Here is a 20,068-nt window from a genome sequence, read left to right as displayed (position 1 = left end):
TTAAAGGCTCCACTGCAGAATCATTAATCTGCCCACGCAGAAAATATTTAAAACCACTGCTCCTGCAAATTATTTAAACTATAGTAAAAGGAATGAAGGAGCTAAAGTAAACTGTCTTGTGTGAATCTTCCACATACACTACAAAAATGTCAGTAACACATGGATAAGTCAGTTAAAAGAAATGATCACATGATATATTTGGCAGCAAGAATTTCTAAGTATTAATATTAAAAAGTAAATAAACTTTTACGAATTTTAACTGTATAAGAACTTTAACTGCATGAAAAACTGGGTTAACTGATTTCTACTTCTTGATAAAAGAAGTATATGAAAATACAGTGTTAACTTTACCTCCCGTTTTCTCAAAGGAACAGAATTATTGAATGTGCTTTTCCAGTACCAACCTGTTTCCTCTTTCATTCCTTTAGTAACCCTTTAGTTCCCCATAGAGAAAACAACCACACAGAAGAAAAAAAAAAAAGCATCAGAGCAGCACAAAGAAAACAGCTATGGGAAACCTACCTGTAGCACCTTCCACCTTGTGTTCAGATCTTCCACACAGCTGAGATTGTATGGGGAGAGCTGAATATCAGGGGGAGTGAACCGGTGAGCCAGCTCATTGACTTGATGCACCTTCTCTTTAAGCGGCACAATTTCAGCTCGATAAACCTGTGCAAATTAAACATTGTAAATAAAGATAAGAAATAACTTCAAAAACTATTGTCTCTGCTACCAGCTGATCAGCAAAATAAAGGTGTTCCATGCTGCTGAAAGGAAGGGGTGCACTAGTCATGAAACAGGTAAGTCTTCTCATATAACAGCATGGGCTGTAGGACTCAAGGGTAAGGCCTAGCATTTAAGAAGGTGATAGAAATTTGGAGCCTTCACTGCAATTTTTGGCTGGTTAAACCAAATCCCTAAGCAGAACACCCACTGGACTGTTCACTGTAGTGCAAGCTTCTCTCTGTCTCATTGTTTACATGTGCATGATGTGTTCCTCAGGGTAGACAGGAGGGACAAATGCTCTTTAATGCATTAAAGTGATGAAAGTGTGGGAAGACTGTGGTACCCAAATACATTGAATTAAAGAAAGAAAGAAAGAAAAAAAAAAAAAAAAAAAAAAAAAAAAAAAACAATGCTTAAATTGTGTTCATGGTCTTACCTGGGGTATCTTGTGTATTACATATAAAAAGTTTGAAGAGAGGAGAGAAAGAAGAGGAAGTAGAGGAGAGGAAGGAAGGGAGGGAGGGAAAAATAACAACAAAGCAGAACCTTCTTTCTATGAATACCAAACTAGCTTTCATGACTCATATTTCAGAAAAATAATGTATCTTGTGAGATGACCATTAGAACTATGCATAAGAACAGTCCGATTAATAATTTCAGAAATGTATGTGATAACCAAAAGCTGCTAGTTGCTGTCTCTTGATTTTAAAATCAACAACCTGCTGATGATGCTACCATGATGTATTAGAATAAATTCAGATAAATTCAGGGCACCATGACTCCACTGAAGAGACGTTGCTCTATGCAGATTTCCCACTGTTCCATATCTATCTTTTCTAAGGAGACATTTATGAATCTTTTACATGACAAATAGTGTCAAAATGTACCAACGAGCCATTTCTAAGGGGAAAATTCTGTCATTTTCAGGACCACTTTTTCTTGCCCTACGATGTCTGCTCACAAAGGCAGGATAATTTATTTGCTGTATTAGTCTTCCTTTCCAGCTCCTTTCTCTCAGCATTTTTAATACAGAACACATATGGTCTGCATCTCATTTTGGGTAATCAGAAAACCTGAAATGATTTCCTAATAATCATTTCACCAACATGTGATGCAAACATCAAAAATCCTCACAAAGTATCTCTGTAAACCTTAAATGTAAATTGTATTAAGACACTCACAGACATTAGGATGTCTGTGTACATGAACGGTACAGTGTACATGAACTGTACTAAAGGCAAACAGCATTGAAAAATTGTTCCTCAAATTTCTCTCAAAAACAGATTTGTGTCCTCTAATTATGCTAAATTGCCCTACAACATAAGGAGTTAGATAGACTTCAATGGCATTCATGTATAGTGAGGCATTCATGTATAGTGAATAACTAAATATAAATTCATAAAATGCACAAACAGAAGTGATGGGCATTTTGTAAAGGTAAATGCAGAGAATGACACAAATGCCATGATATGACAGAAGAGGCATGTATCACGTTCATGCCATACAATTCACTTCTCCATCACACCTGTTTCATACCACTGGAACACAGATGATGTTACTGGGAAGAACACAGATTTATAGTGTCGTGAGGAGAGCAAGACCAGAGGTAAAAAGAAAAGGAAAAAATCTAGCATGTTTGATTTTATCCCACAGAGTTATATATTTGCTTAATCTGATCATTTAAGCCAATAATTGAGTTCAGAAGAACAAAAACATGCTTTAAATATAGGCGTTTGTTCCAAGGCTGGAGATATGTATATCACAGTGTGAGAATTTAGCTTGCAAATAATTATTTCACTTTTTTTTTTTTTCTTCTTTTTTTTTTTTTTTCTGTGACTTGTCAGATTTAGTGGCCTAGGGTCTCTGGCCACAAGTCTGTCATTTATGATTGGGATGGTCACATGGGTTCTGCCAGTGTTACCTGTTTTCCAAGATGAGTGAACATCTTTTAGCTAGTGATACCAATGCCCACATTGTATATGAATTTAAAATACTGTTAGAAAAAATGGAGAGCATCTATTGCAAAGATCAGTTTCTGCACTAAAACAGTTCCTGCATTAAGCCAACTTAATTTGCTATTAATTTCTATGTCCATAGGATCAAGCTTGGATTGAAAAATTCATTGCCCAGGCAAAGCACGTACGTTTAAGCTTAAACACTGATTGTTTTTAAGCATGCACTGAGGTATCTTGCTGATTTCAGACCAATTATTTCAATCTGTAATGTTGACTTGAAAATACTGGTCTCACTTAGGATTGACACAAATGATTCTGTAAATCATACAATCATTATACCTAAATTAAGGTGAAATAGAAGATCTGTCATGATTTGTCAACATGTTTTAGTGAGCATACCTTATTTTACAGAGAGAGAAAGCTTATGAACAGAAGCAAGTCATGAGACAAAATAAATAAATAAATAAATCAAAGAAATACATGAAAGTAAATATGAAAACATATCTCCCCGTATTTTGGACATTATTTCCTTATTAATCGTTTTTTTGTTTCTTTAGGAATATTGACTTTTGCAGTTATGCTAATTTTCCAACGTACAAAATATAATAGCATTTTCAATGTTTCTAAATTTGATAGTCTGTTTTCTATTATTACTAAGCCTGAGTTTTTACTAGCATTTGTGTTAGTTATAATGACCAAAATTTGTAAGAAACACCAAAACCGAAAGAATTCTAATTAATGCATGACTATCTAATTAATGCCAATAATTTTACAATTAAAAACTGAAGACAGAAAATAAAAAAAATATCCTTAGGAAGACTTGTCATGTGATATTGTATGATTAAAAACATCAGCCACTACAATATTATGGTGAGCAACAGTTTATCACAAACAGTCCACCAGTCCACCAGTCCACCAGTCCACCAGAACCATACATGTTTCTAGAGCTAGGTTTTTGTTTTCGTTTGAGTGAAATTTTGTATGAATTAATTTTTTTCCCACACCAAGTATTCAAACAATTTTAAGAAATAGTAATCATTTATGTTATACAATAATTTTCATCTATAGAAGCAGAAATTTGGAAATTCTACTTACCTGTGATTTTCATCAGTATGATTAAAATCTTTTACAGTAATGTTTATATTTTTAATAATCAGTTTGTATTCAGACTCTTTCATTTTTCCATTACTTTTTCTTTCTACATAAAAAATACCAAACCTATCATATGTTCATAGCAAAAAAAAAAAAAAAAAAAAGTTAACTATAGTGTTGGTAATTTAAAAACAAATGTACATGGTGAGTAGTATTCCACTACCACAACAAGAAGCCTATTTGAACCAATTAAATGGCTCAGGATGTAAATGACTTCTCAGTGTGAACAGCGATAGGAGAAACAGCCCCAAATTATCTTCATTATGACTGTCCCTATGCAAGAAAGAATTTCAATGCTATGTGCTACTGTAGGTGGTAGATTGGATTTTAAATGATCCGTACAGTCCTGTTAGAAAATATTTTAAAAAGCTTTGGAAAATTAGCAAGGACTCTAGAAGACATACCACAGCCAGCCAAATAGTAGGAGTCTAGAGCATAACAGCAGCCATAACGAAAAAAGCAGCAGCTAGATGAAAAGCTCATCTTGCCCCTCCTGTCTCTGAGAGCAACAATTGCTTGGGGAAGAAGGAAAGTCTGAGAAACCTTGAGTATCCCCGCTCCTTGCTGTACTCTTCCAGCTCAGCAATTTTGGGGCTCAGGGATTCTGGAGCCAGAATTTGTCTCTCTTTTTCAATTAGATCTTGAAGAATTATTCTTACATGAAATTATCTACTTGATTTTTGAACTAACATAGGCTTTTACCATCCAAAATAGTCTATAAACTCAATGTTTAGAATGTTTAGGTTAAAGAACCACCTCTTATGTTCTTTTTTTTTTTTTTTTTTTTTTTTTTTTTTTAATGTATCACTTGAAATCTTCTCCCATTCTTAGCTCATGAGAAACAATAATCAATCTTTCTTAGCAGACTTTCTTTGTGCTATTCCAGACTTTATAAAACCTTTAACATATTTACTCCTTCCAGGTTTATATTCAAAAATTGACATATCCAATTAAATGTGTATATAAAGAAGATATTTAGATCTGAGCTAGTCACCATATAGTGCCTTTATATTCAATCACTGATCAAAACAGAAGCTGAACATAACATATATTTTTTTTTACTATAGGACGGCATGAATCACATTCTGAATTACAGAGATTAAACTGAGAAGATTTGCATTCACTAGAGTGGGAACATAGACAACTAGATCATACACAGACACCTACCTGGCAGATGTGAAATTACACAAAATAAATCATGCTCCTACTTCATTTTTACTGTCCTTGTGCAGGAGCTTTCCATACTTTTGATCTGATATATTTTTGAAATTGGTGGACTAGAACACTGCCTACAATATACAAGATACAAGGTCTTATACCATGGTATAATGATATTTTTTGCTTTACCAAGTATTCCTAACGTTTGATTTGGCATTCTGAATAGTGGTGAGTATTAAAGTGCTGGAAGTGCCAAGTGGTTTCAGAAAACCAGGGCTTACAATTCCAAGATCTCTCTCATGAGTGTTAAAGAAATATTTAAAAGGGCTAAATGAGAGCTCATTACTGTGCATATAAAATTGGGATTAGTTTTCTAAATGCATTGCTTAACATTTATCAACACTGATTTTCATCTGCTACCACTTTATTTCCATCCAGTACTGTGAGGTCCTTCTATAGGTGTTTGCAATTCATCCCCTCCTGAAGGGCTTTAAATAGGTTTGTATCATCAACATGATATGTCACTGCGTTATTCATTCTCCTTTTCAGTTCATTTATGTGCATACTAGACAGAATAGACCTTCCTGAGTGCAGTGGCACTCATTAGGAAAACTGAACGTTAACCTCTGCTTTCTATTTTCTGCCTTTTACAGGAAATAAATAACTAGATAAGTGGTTATTAATCCTTATCCTTTCTCTTGTATCCCACAGTATTTTTAGGTACAATATTTTTGAAATCATTTTGGAATCCCTAAACGCCAATACCCCATTGTCGACATGCTCACTGTTTTCTTGAAGGCACACTAAGAGATGTATGGCTTACCTACTTTTACAAAAGCTACATTGTCTCTTCTACAGTATACTTTTTTCACAAATTTCTTGGTTTGTAGGTCCACAGTCCTGATTATATGCACTATAGATGGATGTACTATAGATGCTATATTTGCCACCTTCCAGTCCTCATAATATACTAATTTTAAGCAATAAAACAGTGTTACTAGTAATAGCTGTTTTATTCTTTAATTTCATTAGAACTCTTGACTGAATAATTACCTAGTTCTGTAACATGGTAGTCTTAATCTTATTATTTTGTTCTATGGATACTTTTTAAAAACATATTTTTTTACACTTTTCTTTAGTCACCCCAGCTTTCAAGGTCTTCTGAAAATCCTTCTATTTAAAGAAGATGGATTTATTTTCAGCTTCCATCATAGTGTCTCCATGGTGTCTTCAAATTGTACTCTTCTTGGATTCTTTTAAGCAGAGTTCCTCATCTGTGTATAGTTCTCCTGCGAACTGAATGTCGCTGTGGTAGATAGTTTTATTATTTTTGTTTTTGATTTGTTTTTATTTTGTTTTATCCCTGCAAAAATGTTGACCTTTAGTCCATAATGATCCGTATTATGATAGCAATGTTTTGAACCTGTATTGCTTAGTACCATGCCAAATATTTCTTCTCCCATTTGTGGCCACCCTAAGAGGTTACTCCATGAAGCATTGATTTTTTTTTTTTTTAATATATCTAAAAATGTAATCTTAAAAGCATGCTCTAACAAGGCACTTACTGTAATTTCCCTTCTTTAAATGTCTCCCTTACCAATTATCTTCTTAGTGTTCCCTAACACTCCATATTTTCTATTTGGCGATGGAATTTCAAATTCCAAAGGATTTTAGGCTAGTTTGATAAAATTAATTCACCTTTGTGATTTGATTCCTAACCTTCATAAAATATAGCATTAGGCCATCACTGTCAGAAACTTAACTCTTTCTTTACTGTGCAATTTGTAACTTGGATGTTACAACAGATGTTACTACTTACTTATTTCCATCAGTTTTCTGATATGTGCATATTACAGTTATGTTTGAAACCAAGTATTTTCATTCCCCCGTCTTATCTTTTCAGCTGCGGTATTTTTAACCCGAGATGATCACACTGAATGATATGCTTTCTATGCTCATCTATCCCTTGAAGACCCTTTTAGAACTCAAGTGCCAGTAGATTGGTTTCCTACTTACTTCAGAATATGCAGATTAACCACTCTCTCCTACTCACTCACCCTCCACCCCCACAATCATTTTCAGGTCCTTTTCCATTAAAGTTGCTAGTGCTTTGGGTATCCTGTTGAATAAACAAATAAATTTAAAAAACTGTAAAAGCCACCACACAGCCCTCAACTCTTTTTGGAATACCAACTCTCTGAGCAAAGAGCAAAGTTGTTTAAACATGATTACTTTGTTGTTGCTGTTGTTGTTATTGTCCTTCTACGCATGTCCTATTTCACATGCCATCTTGTTTTGTTTTTGTTTTTCCTTTCTTTTGTTTATTGGTCTCTATCATATAGAAGAGCACTGACTTCCCCTTTGGAAGGCTGCCCAATGATCAGAAGGGAGCTAAAGATACAAAAGTCTAAGTTTTTATACATAAAGACCTCACCAAATGGAGATGCCTTTTGTCAATGCCATGAAAAGGACATGTTTTGTTTAGGATTCATAAATCAGTTTCTTGAAAACTGTAAGGAAATTCATGACTCATTTAAGTGGAAGAGTAAATAAACAGTGAATTAGCTTATTTCAATAACAATAGAGATATTATATACTTTGCTAGCCTCAGGGAGTTTCCATCACAAAATTCATAAGTGAAAATTCAGGAAGGAATATTGACTGTACAATGCACAATTTCTGTTTCTTGACCCCTCTTCTCCCTCAGCCACATGTGCAACAGCTGATAACGAGCCGAACATAGAATTCATGAATCCAACCAAAATTAAATCAAGGGCCTGTAACTTCTGTCCCACTGAAGTTAATGGAATAGTGTGACTAAATTCCCCTATGTCACTTGGAAAGGATACCCTGAAGAGGAAGTGTATTCTCAGAACAAGACTTGTTCTTTATGCAATGAGAAAAAAATGTAAAGTAAAATACAGGCTGGCTTTTATTTATTGTTTGCTAACGTGAATTGTCAGTGCTTCAATAAAATTGCTTTTTCTTTTACCAAGCTGATTCTTACTGATCCCTCTATCTACCATATATGTTTAAATGTAGTCCAGCACAGAGAACCTCAATGCCTTGTCAGAGCAGACAGCAACAATGCAGCTGTACCGTGAGCAAGAAATTACTGTTGCTTAGCATTCATATCGATAAAAGGAACACAAAAGCATGTACATAGTAAGTCATATTCTCATGTACAAGTCAGTAGTACTGAGACTGAGTTTAGCTGTGTTTGTATTAAAAATTATATTAAATAAACAGAAACTATCTAATAATTACCATCTAATAAATACCATCTAATAATTTTCAATCATTACACAATTGTTCAATCATGAAGTTAATAACAAGTAATTGAGATTTTCAACAATGATTTTCAAATCCAGTCACTACTCTTAACATCTCCTAGTTATTTGAAACATTTTTTACAATGAAAAATAGCTTGGGAGCAGTTTTTTGTGTGTGTGTTACTTTTTTTTTTTTTTTTTTTTTTATGGCCTTAACAACACTTTAACTTATGTTTACAAGCTTAGGAAAATCTCTGTAAGACCATGTGTAAACAATTATGCTACAATTATAAACATTGCTTTCCCACTATCTTCTCCTTATCCTATACACATTACTAAAGATCAAATGTTCTTAACATTTCACATACACATGTACGGAGGGATCGTGAATTTCATCAGATATATAACAATGCCCATCAGATATATAACAATGCCCATAAAGCAAAATTAAAGGAGACAAAGTTCATTTTACCAAAGCACGTAATACTTCAAATGTTCATCTCTAGGTTCTGGAAATGAGTCTCTGTCTTTTCTTTTTGGTTATGGATGAGACAGGAATAGATGCCTGCCTAAGATGTTAAAGGCAATTTGGTTTCAATCTCCACCTTTTCTTCTCAGATTTTATGGCCTGGCAATTACAGCAATTACAGGCTTGATTTGAACACTATACAGGTTTGCTCTGAGTAATACATGGGAAATTGATCTCAAAGCTAATTTCTCCCTAAGATGGTATATACAAGACTTCAGAAGATAGTAACCTCTTTCACAGAGCTTGAGGTGGGACTGAATGACCTGTCTTCTTTCCTGCCCTTCTTGAAGATGGGACTGACATTTGCTATCCTTCAGTCTTCAGGAATCTCTCCAGTCACTTGACCTTTTTAAGGTAATTGAGAGTTGCAGCGACATCTGCCAGCTCACCCAGCATTTGTGGGTTCATCCCATCAAAATGCATGGACTTATGTACATCCAGAATTATGAGCAAGAGAAATTCGTCCTCTTATATATTCCAATTATATGTTCTGACACTTATTAATATGAAGCACTTCTCAAGAAAAGGACAATGTTTTCCCAGATCTGTGAGACACACACAGAGCAGTGGCCTCATACCAGCCTGGCATTTTCTTTGAGTTCTCTCACATGGAAGAGTCTCCCATTAAGACAGATCTGTGCTAAACCTCAATTCTCATAAGCAGTGCAAAAGACAGAAAAGGATATCTGGCAATGTGATGAACATATGAGATGGCTTATGGAGAAAAGCCCTCATGTGTCAAATGAACTTGTGGTGTATTGGGTTTTTATACCACCAGCAGCTGCATCAGAGCAGCATCCACTTGCACAGTGAGATGAGGTCTTCTTATACCTCAGCCTCAGCAGGTTCCCAGCACTGACATTTCTCTACCTCAGCTCCCTCAGTGTTCAAGCAGAGTAATATTCATAGACCAGAATTTAGGTTTGTATCTAAAACTATCAAAGGTAGAACAAATTGTTGTATTCTACCTAGGACAGTTGAACAGTCCCCATTTTTTCATTAAAAAATAATAAATTTCCCTTCTGATAGGTTTAGTGTATACTGATTCAAGTTTCAGTGAAACCTGAGATTGTAAGCTGCTAGTCCAATATGCTACATTTAGCTTCTTTTTAAACTCATAGTGTATTTTTATTTTATTCTAGTGTTCCTGGGGACAGGCAGTGTTGAAACAAAATGGATTTTAGCTGATTTGATTTTCCATTCTGTATATTGTTATAAACTGAGAAATGACCAAGCAAAAATGCACCAGAGTAGAATATAAATCCTTTTCAGGGATAAAAATAGTTCAAAGGGAAGAAAGAAATAAAATGCCTTTTATTCCAATCCCATTCTGAATTCTGTATCTCTGAATCTGATAAAACATTAAATTTTCCAGAAGGTATTTCATTCCTACAACTTTGAAAATGAAATGTGTATTTGCTAAAAATTAAGGATATTAGAAGTGGAATATAATAAATAAATAAGAAACAAATACCATTAATTATTTTTCTGATTTATCAAAGGGGAGAAGGCAGAGGAGGTTCAGACTGATATCAGGAAAAATTTCTTTACCATGAGGGTGGTCAAACACTGGAACAGGCTTCCTAGTGAAGTGGTTGATACCCTGTGCCTGTCAATGCTCAAGAGGTATTTGGATAATGCCCTCAATAATGTAGTTTAACTTCTGATTAGCCCTGAAGTGGTCAGGCAGTTGGGCTTGATGATCTTTGAAGGTCCCTTTCAACTGAACTATTCTAGTCTATTCCACTCTATTTGGAGCAATTTAATAACTAGAAAGAAAGACAGAAAGAAAGACAGACAGACATTAGGATGTCAACAAATAGAAGCACATTAATAGGTGGAAATATCCTGAAAAACATATCACTTTGTTATGATCAGGGCTGCTATGAACTTTTGCAGTTTTATGATCCCTGAATAAAGACAATCCATGCTATTGCGTTGTAATGTATTCTGAAATTTTGTTCTCCTGCATGGAGGGGGAAAAGTACATTGCCACATTTTGCTTGTAATCCACTGTTAGAACTATAGCCATGACATGGCAAAGGCTATCCTTGCTAAATTGTCCATAAACAGTTCTGCACCATTTTTTTACATAATCAAAGTCACTCAGTTATTTTGTGACCAAGAAGCTAATATGGCAATTACGAGATGGAGTGCCTAGGAACCAACTTAAAGCTTTTCAAATTGTAATCTGAAAGTCTGACACACACTGCTTGGAAGACATTGAAAATATAAATTTTTACAAGGGATTTTTACAAGGGAAATTTTTTAAATAGTATGGTTTCATTCAGCACTATTAAAGCTAAAAGCACTTGAAAAAAATAAATATGTTAAAGGTCCTTGAGCTTCACTCAAATCTACTTCTAAACCATTGGTCTTTACTAGTTAACTAGTAAACAATGTGTATTAAACATACACAAACATAGAAGGTTGAGTAATGTATGCTATCAAAAGCTCTTTCAGGCAATAGAGACTCACACAAATTCTCCTTGCCCTAACAAAAAAGTAAACTAAAAAATCTACTATAAAGTAAATCCCTATTGTGTTGTAAGGCAGCGTGTTATTTTAAAGGTAAATGTAGTATTTCACAGACAAAAAAGAAGGAAGCAGTTTAAAACAGGTTACATCATGATATTACAAACCACAGCAAGCTTCCAGACATCAGCAGGCAGAATTTGTATTTCTAAACCTAAGATGAAAAATATAGATTGCTGGCATGGAACATGCCATTCAACAGCTAGCTTAAATGCTACTAAGACAGACTCTATTCTGACATGCAACTACCATTAAAAGAATTCAGACCAGAAGCTTCAAAAACTCTTCCACTCCTTTTTAATAAAAAAAAACATACACAGATTAAGAATTTTTACTACTTTTAGAAAGGGAGACTTTTTTTTTTTTCCTTTGCAGAGCTTAATACCAGAAGGAGTTGTTATATTTCATCCAACCTTTAACCTCCAAAGAGTGCAGATCAGAAAGACTGTTGAGTCCTTTCCTAATCTGGTATTTTCCATTTTTTAAATTAATATTATAACTCTCTTCTTCACCACTACTATATGATGGGTGGGGTGAAACTTCAATCTCCAAGACAAGGTGGAAATTCCTTGGCTTCTTCTTTCTAATGAGAACATCCTCAAAAACACCAGAAAATGGAATACATTTTTAAAGGAGAACATAACCTAGAACAATTTACTTTTTATGCTAATGTAGGAGAAAGAATGCTTAAATAAAATACTAATAATGAGACAGTTAAATGAAACTTAAAAAATGTAATATGTTTAGGGTTTTAAAGTAGCACCCTCCCAGGCATTCAGGTTGAAACCCTTTTGGGTGGGAGGCTGCCCTGCCACATCTGGAGGGAGAGCAGGCTGCAGCTCTTGGAAATGAGTAGCTATGGCTCTAGCTGAAAATGATGAAAATTGTCATTCTTGATCTTCCAGATAATTTAACTGTACTAAAATAAAACAATTTTCCGGTAAAAGCCTAAGAGAATAAAAATAATTTGAGTGGCATTGCTGTCTGGACAAATTAGTTTAATTGATTCAATTGCCCTATTTGTAAATTGGGGATAATACTACTTCTATTGCAGTCTCAGAAAGAAGCTGAGAAGATTAACTCATACTACCTGGAATATGAGAAGCACTAACTAGCAATTACCAGGTTTTATTATGGGTTAAGCTTGCACAAAAAGATAAAATAAAATTCTATTAGGCTTTAAATAATAGGCATTAAAATGAGAAAACTATAGTACAATGTGTCACTGATAAGCATCCCAGGGAATATAACGGTCTTTGTATTCCCTACTTGAAGCAGTCCCAAAATCACTACTGTGTACCAGTATACGAGCTTGATAAATTGATTTTATTTCGTGCATTGATTTGCCAATGTCATAATAAAAATATCATTACAGAATCTGCATACTTGATAGATATAACAGCAGAATACATTCCCTGAGTCCATAATTGTGACAGGAATAGGAGAACCAATGCTTTTAAGCAAAGATTTTATTAAAAACAATACTGTCAGACCTCTTAATGGAGGAACAAAAAAAAAAAAAAGCGTCCTCACAGAAAGCAGACAGCATTAAAATTCACTTCTAGCATTCCTTCCTCCTTTTCCTTCCTCATGAATCTCAGTGAACATACAAGTCTCAGGTTATACATACACTTCTGATATGTCCTTTTCTGTACTTGGAAATGTTTTAAGAGCAGATAATACATAGAAGATCAGTGTGACACAGGATTTCTGGTATACTTGTTCCTTGGAGATACCTTTCCTCCTTTTATCTACCCACATACCCAAGCCACACTCACTTAAAAAAGCTTAAATAAAATGGTACTACACTAAAAGAAAAAAATGTTACTCGTATTGTATTTCAGGGTGGTGGTGTGGTGGTGGTAAATATTTACATTTCCAAGTTAAAAAAAAAAAAAAAAAAGGAAAAAAAAGAAAAAAAAATTGAACAGAATCACCAGAATTCAAGAACATCTCTATGTAATGTCAAGTCCAGGAGTGTTAATACTTGGTCATCAGTTAAATGTCTGTATGTGCTGGATCTACATGGCAGACTGGGTAAAACAAAAAGCTCTGTTAAATGCTAAAGTACCAGCATAGAGTAGGTATAACACTTTGGTTTTTAAACATCAGTGTTTAATTCTGCTTCTAAAAGCTCAAGTCCCATTCTTATTCTGATAAACAGCAATCTCTTAAAAATGTTCTGGTCTGACCTCAATTCTGAACTTCAGAGGCATAAAAAGACAGACAAGTCTTTATACATGCATTAGTCACTTCTCTCAGCAGGCTATCAGAAACTGAGATCAGAGATTACCAATACTTAAAAAGTCAAATTCTGCCTGCAGATGTTCATGTTGAGCTCCCACTGAAATCAGCAGGCTAAGTTCAGAAAAAGAAAAATTTGGCTCTAAACGAAAACTGTTGATCTAATAATAGCACATTCTATCAAAGTGCGTTGGAGGTAGAAAAAAAAAAATCAATTTTTTTACTGGTCACCTATTTTCTTCTTTAGAATTCAGGATTTTTTCTACACCTAAGGGAAAGTTAACTATTATTTAGCCCAATGGCCCTTAATCAAAGAGAAAACAGTCAATCTGTTCTACTAATAACTGCATTAATTAATACACTTATGCACATTAATCTTCAGGTACATATTTTATTCAAAACACTACTTCTTTGGGTCTTGTTATACTTCTTTCTCATACAAGAATGTTAACATTTATAATAGAAAAAGCTACATATTAAGATACCTATTATAATCTAATGCAAGAAAAAATAATTTAAAAAGAATGTTTTTCAATGGAATGCAACACATGGAACTATCATTAAGAAAAAGAATGAAGTTAATTATGCAATAAATTAGACAAGGTAAGTGTATTGATTATTAGTATATAGAGAACTCTGGAAGACCATTTTCAACTATTACATACACAAACACACACATGCACATGTACACATACATAGACATAAAAGCACTCGAGTAGATGTTTGATCTGAAGAAGATAAAAAATCTAATGAATACTAATAAGACTCAAATTATGTGTAGGGGAGATTACAGCTCACCTTTAATCAAGCAAAATATACAAGCACTTCTCACAAATACAAAATGATGCAAACAAAAATGTGTTTAAAAAATATGAAATTCTTCATTTCGAATGCATTGTAATGCTGCCACTAAGCTTCTCTATCAGGTTGCTTCATTTCATTCTCCTTTCAGCTGAACGTCAGTCTAACTTTCATCTTTCACAATTAGCCGACTTGTTTTCAAAGAATCTTTATCCAGAATAGTCTCTGACTTCAACTCCAGCTAGACTGCATAAGGTGCAAATTTATATATGTGAAGAATGAAACTGCTCTAGTAAAACCTGTTGCAGCCGGAGCTCAGGTACTTGTTCCTTCCCAAAATGTTCCCATAATTCCAGGGTTCCAGAGACCATGTCTTACACTTGTGATTCTCAAGAAAGTTAAAGAACACTCACTTGTAGGTTGTTCCTTGTTAGCAGAACAGCATTAACATTTCTGTATCTTAATGATTCTATTGTATCCCAGTAAAAAGTATAGTCAAGGACAGATTAAAGTTTACACGGCTACTCTTAAGATTACAGTTCTCTGCCTACCCATCACTTTATTAGTATTCTTATGTGAATTATGGAAATTAAACATTAAAATAGGTAGTGTGATATGGTCAAAAATTATATTAATTTCTATAAAACATTCACTATAATTAAAGTAGTAACACCTAAATCAGAAGAGATCAGAAATGTATAGCTTATTTATTTCAAAAGGAATCGTCAGAGGGAATAATGGTTTGCTTTATGTATTTAAAATGAACTTAGTTCTGGGCTATTGTCTTAGTTATCACCATAGCAAACTCTGCTGTTTTTTGTGACTGATTTCCAAGCAACAAAATAAGACAGATGAGGCTTTTAGATTAAATTTGTATCAGTTGCAAATACATGACTATTACATATTAAATAACTGCTTGTGATTACATTTCTTTTCATGTGAGAAAATAAATTCATAAGCTGTTAAAATAAAAGACCGCAGAACAGAACTGATTAACTTTCATCTACTACAAAGAACCATAGCAGAACTAACCTAAACTGGTACAACAATGTGATGAAGCATACCACAGTTTTTAACCCAATTTCATATGTAAAACAAACCTTGGAAAATTAAAATTGCCTCCAAGAGTGCCAACCAAACAAACCTACTAAATTCTCTATTGTATAAAACTATATTTAGAAAGATAAAAGCAACATACTAGGCTGTGCAATCAATTAGGTGATGTATTTAACTGAAGAGTCATTGGTATTTTCAACCTCATGGAAGTTAATCTATTAAAAATGCAACAAATTCCAACTACCATTTTATCATAGCAAATTCAATAAATTAATAAAAATATTCCTCAATAAAAATATGCACATCTGTAGGATGACAAAGATTTCCAATGAATTTAAACAAGATTTAAATGAGATTTCAGTTTATTTTAAAATAAAGTTTATTGCATCCTGTTATAGTCATTGATATTTTATTTTATATTAGTATTAAAAACAGTAGCTGGAGAGTTTTTGGTATTTTTATAAAATTTGTTTTTATTGACCACATTTAAAGATAAAACCATAAAGTCCTCTAAAGTGCCATTAGGTCTCTCCGCCTTTTACAGTATCATACCTAGAAAAAATCTCAAATCTACAAATATTTCACAATTACACAATTTGCTTGTAGAGAGGATCACTAATTATCACAGGGACAATTTGGGAGTGGGAGGAAAGCTAGCAAATGAGATAAGGAACAGTTATTCTGTATGAGTTAGTTTTTAAAAATCATGGAGTCCAGCACAGAACATATTAAGAGAATTAAAGGAAATAAGACAATGTAATTAATTCCAATTGATTATAGAGTTTGGTGTCAGGCAGCTGGAGTTGAAATTAAATTGAAAAAAAGTGTATGCATTTCAAAGTAGACTAAGGAGACATCAGAAATAATCATTCAGCCTGGAGAAAAAGAGGTTCAGGGGTGACCTTATTGTTCTCTACAGGTACCTTAAAGAAGGCTGTAGCGAGGTGGGGGTTGGTGTGTTCTCCCACGTGCCTGGTGACAGGACGAGGGGGAATGGGCTAAAGTTGCGCCAGGGGAGTTTTAGGTTGGATGTTAGGAAGAACTTCTTTACCAAAAGGGTTGTTAGGCATTGGAACAGGCTGCCCAGGGAAGTGGTGGAGTCACCATCCCTGGAGGTCTTTAAAAGACATTTAGATGTAGAGCTTAGGGATATGGTTTAGTGGAGGACTTGTTAGTGTTAGGTCAGAGGTTGGACTCGATGATCTTGAGGTCTCTTCCAACATAGAAATTCTGTGAAATCATTGTGTGATTCTATCACAGAATGATGTATGTATGAAATGGAAAACTTGAGAAGCATTTTTAGCAGTTGTTACTTCAGTTGTAGTCTGAAGGAAAAATTAATACTTCTATCTCCTACATGGAAGGCAACTATAGTTTTCTACTTATTTGTCATCCAAAGGATTCTGTCATCTTTTCGTTGGACAAAATTTAATAATACTTCAGCAAATCTTAGTTCATAGTCTAACACCGTGTATAGAATACTTTGGAATTTTGGGGTCTTTAAACTTAAGAATAATAGGGAGTTGAGCTATAGAGGGGAGTAATGCTTGTATATTGTCAAAATACATCCTTGCCCGTGAGTACTGAAACTGCTGAAACAATATTTTAGGACCACTTACTTCTGTAGGCTTTTCTGCTGCAAATTCTGCTAAATGGAAATAGAAATCTGTCTGTAAGCACGGTGAAAACAGTGGTGCACATTAAAAAAAAAAAAAAAGTGATATATATAGTAAAAATTTGAAACAAGGAATGGGTTGTGCTTTGGATGAATGCAGAAAGTTATGTAGGTGATATGCAAAAATTGTGTGGTGTCATGTGGAACAAAAGATTTTGTTCAAAATACCAGGCAAGTTTATATATATATATATATATATATATATATATATATATATAGTGTCTACTATTAAAGAAGGGAAATTAAAAAGACCTCAAGAATACACTGTATGTGTAATAATGCCATTTTATTTTACAGTCTGGACTGCATGAGCTTTGCTGGCTCACTTAATTTTACCTCAGCATAAAATTAACAGGAAGCATCATATTACAGTCTGACTGTAATTTACTGTAATATGGATCTAGTATTGGTATTGATATCTAGATGTTTGAAAATGTTGGTTATTAAATGCAACTTACAGATAACTATTTCTTGCATCGTTTCTATGTAACCATTTAAACCTAGTCTCTTCATGTCCAGTATACATCTCTTGCTAGGAGGAGATAAATGTGGACTATTGCTGGTTTTAGGTGTCACTCATTATTTTTTCTGTATGTGAGCCCTAGTAATTCCTTCCAAAAATACTAAAAATATATACGTATAAAATACTTTTAAAAGAATTTTAATGTTTTATTTTACATTTACTTTATTTTAGATGTATTTTATTTTATTTATATTTATTTTAACGAGAATACAAATTAGAAATTCAACAATTCTCTTTCCTCTCAGTTTCCATTGTAGGCAGCTGCCAGCACTGTTCCTTCATAATAGCACTGTAAGAGTCCACTTTTCTGAAATATCTCTTTTTGGCAAAGCAGCAGTTGAACAGTACCAGGATGAAGTACAGAAGAATATAAAAGTTTTTTTTTTTTTTTAAATGAACTGCGTATGTTCATTCATTGTCCACCAGTTCAGGTCACTGCTTTAGGATTAGTTTGTAAGAATGTGGTATTTTAAGCTTGCCAAATCTATTTCTTTTCTTTTTATGGCCACATATGAACACAACTGAAATTTAGCTAATTATTTTACAGGGTTATCTTCCTTTTGGTCTCATTTAAAGAAGAGATGCCTAGGGCCAAAAAGGCTTCAGTGCATATAGAAAGTCATTTTGGAGTGCATAAATGCAAACTCTATTCAGTTCATAATTAGAAAGAAGTTTCAGGTTGGCACTTTCCCGTGAACGTTTGTCAGCAGCATACAATTGGCAACAACTGTCAATTATGCTGAAGAAAGCCTGAGCTAAACAGCATACAGTTCAGAAAATAAATGTTAGTTTTACAGTGCTCATGTGAATTCCTCATGGCCCTTTGTTTCATAATTATGAAGAAAATAATTTGTATAAACTGTAATATAGGCTGAAGAATTAAAAATAATGCTAACAGCCTCTGTGGATACACTTGTTATGTTAAATATATTAAAATTCATAATCTATACACAAAATTCCTAGTCTTTCTAGGAAAGTATTTTATTCATAGATGTAAATCTCTAACAACTACAACCAGTTCTTAAGGAGCAAGATTCAGGCTTGCATGAAAACTGCTCACAAGAAAATGCAAGACCTATGGCACTAAATTCTGTTCTGCTTTTTACCATTAACAATCCTCATATTGAATCAAGGCACCCTCCTTATGTGATAATAAAGGAGAACAAATCAGTATCTAGCAGAAAGGAGCAAATCAGTCTCTAGCAGAATGGAGTCACTTGAAGACAGTGTCATGCAATTCAGCTTTTATTTGGCAGGTGTGCTTGAGATCCACACTTCTGTCTGCAACAAGATGAACCACAAACACTACTGCCTGTTCCATGGTTTGTTTACTTCACAGTGGTTCAGAGAAATTCAGACAGGAGTTACATCCCTCATGGAGTACAAAGGCTCTGCTGTTCATTTATAGCAATGTGTATGACAGACAACTGAACTGTTAATAACTGGACCCGTCCTGTGCTGCCAGTGATATGGTAGAGTACCACCAGCAAGAGAAAGCACTTTCCATTGTGCTCTCAAGCGTGCTGGATTAGCTGAACTACCTTCAGTAACAGATAAACTGCACCATTAAAATTACATTGCCTTCTCAATCACAAAATTCTGGGCACAACATCCTAAAAGAGTGTCTTTGAGCTTCCAAAGAACTTTTCAGAGCATAAAGTATCAAAATCCAAAAATTCATCAGGGTTCCCTGAATAACCAACAGCATCCATTACTATTAGTATTTCTCATCAGTTAGATGAGCAATAGACAACAAAGCAGTGAGGAGGTATCAGTATAGCAAGTAATGACTGGTGCACACTACTAGCATAACCACTTTTGTTGGGGGTGTGGGGAACAAAGGAGAGAACATGTGTTATTAAGAAAGCTGCATTTCAATCTGCAGATAAGATCATAAGATCACCCATATGTGAGCGGGAAAAAAGGGAAGAATAATAGGACAGAGAAGCATAGAGCCCTGAAAGTATGTATGATCTGTAGTCTACATTGCATTCGTTCGCTGAGGTATCTGAAACTATCTCGTCCTCAGAACTGGAGCTAAACAACAGTTGGTACATAAATACAGACCAAGAATCTGTAAGGCAGTAATACTGATCAATGATTACTTATTTTGTGCTAATTCAACATCACATCATGACGTTAAGAGCTCCAGCAACTATGACTAAAGAGAACAGTGACAAATGGCACTGGGCAAAGTTATTCCCTGGGGAGAAATTTATCAGCTTAGGTTTGGGAAGGCTACTGTGATCTCCATTATAAGAAAGATTTGCAAGAAATGGTATCACAGTAGCTCATTAGACCATTATTTGACCTCATCTGCTCAGATGATATTTGGGGTGCTTAGATATATAGAAGGTAATAGGTACTTTCCCTCACACTGTAGCATAATCAATCACTGTGATACACAAGCTCCTCCCACATCCTCTGAAAGAGAGAAAGAAA

At 34.3% G+C, this 20,068-nt stretch overlaps 1 protein-coding gene across 11 annotated transcripts in view; it reads right to left on the bottom strand.

Moving 5' to 3' along the window:
* DMD (dystrophin) overlaps window positions 1-20,068 on the bottom strand; it is a 958,404-nt gene that overhangs the window by 161,971 nt on the left and 776,365 nt on the right. For all 11 annotated transcript variants that reach the window (XM_032193124.1, XM_032193145.1, XM_032193154.1 and 8 more), the window contains one exon: window positions 523-669. In XM_032193124.1, the coding sequence (XP_032049015.1) occupies window positions 523-669 (147 nt within the window). The remainder of the gene's footprint in view (window positions 1-522; window positions 670-20,068) is intronic.

This window comes from Aythya fuligula, chromosome 1 (genome assembly GCF_009819795.1).
Source record: "Aythya fuligula isolate bAytFul2 chromosome 1, bAytFul2.pri, whole genome shotgun sequence".
In the NCBI taxonomy this organism is placed as follows: Eukaryota; Metazoa; Chordata; class Aves; order Anseriformes; family Anatidae; genus Aythya; species Aythya fuligula.
This window is presented reverse-complemented; position numbering and strand designations above follow the sequence as displayed.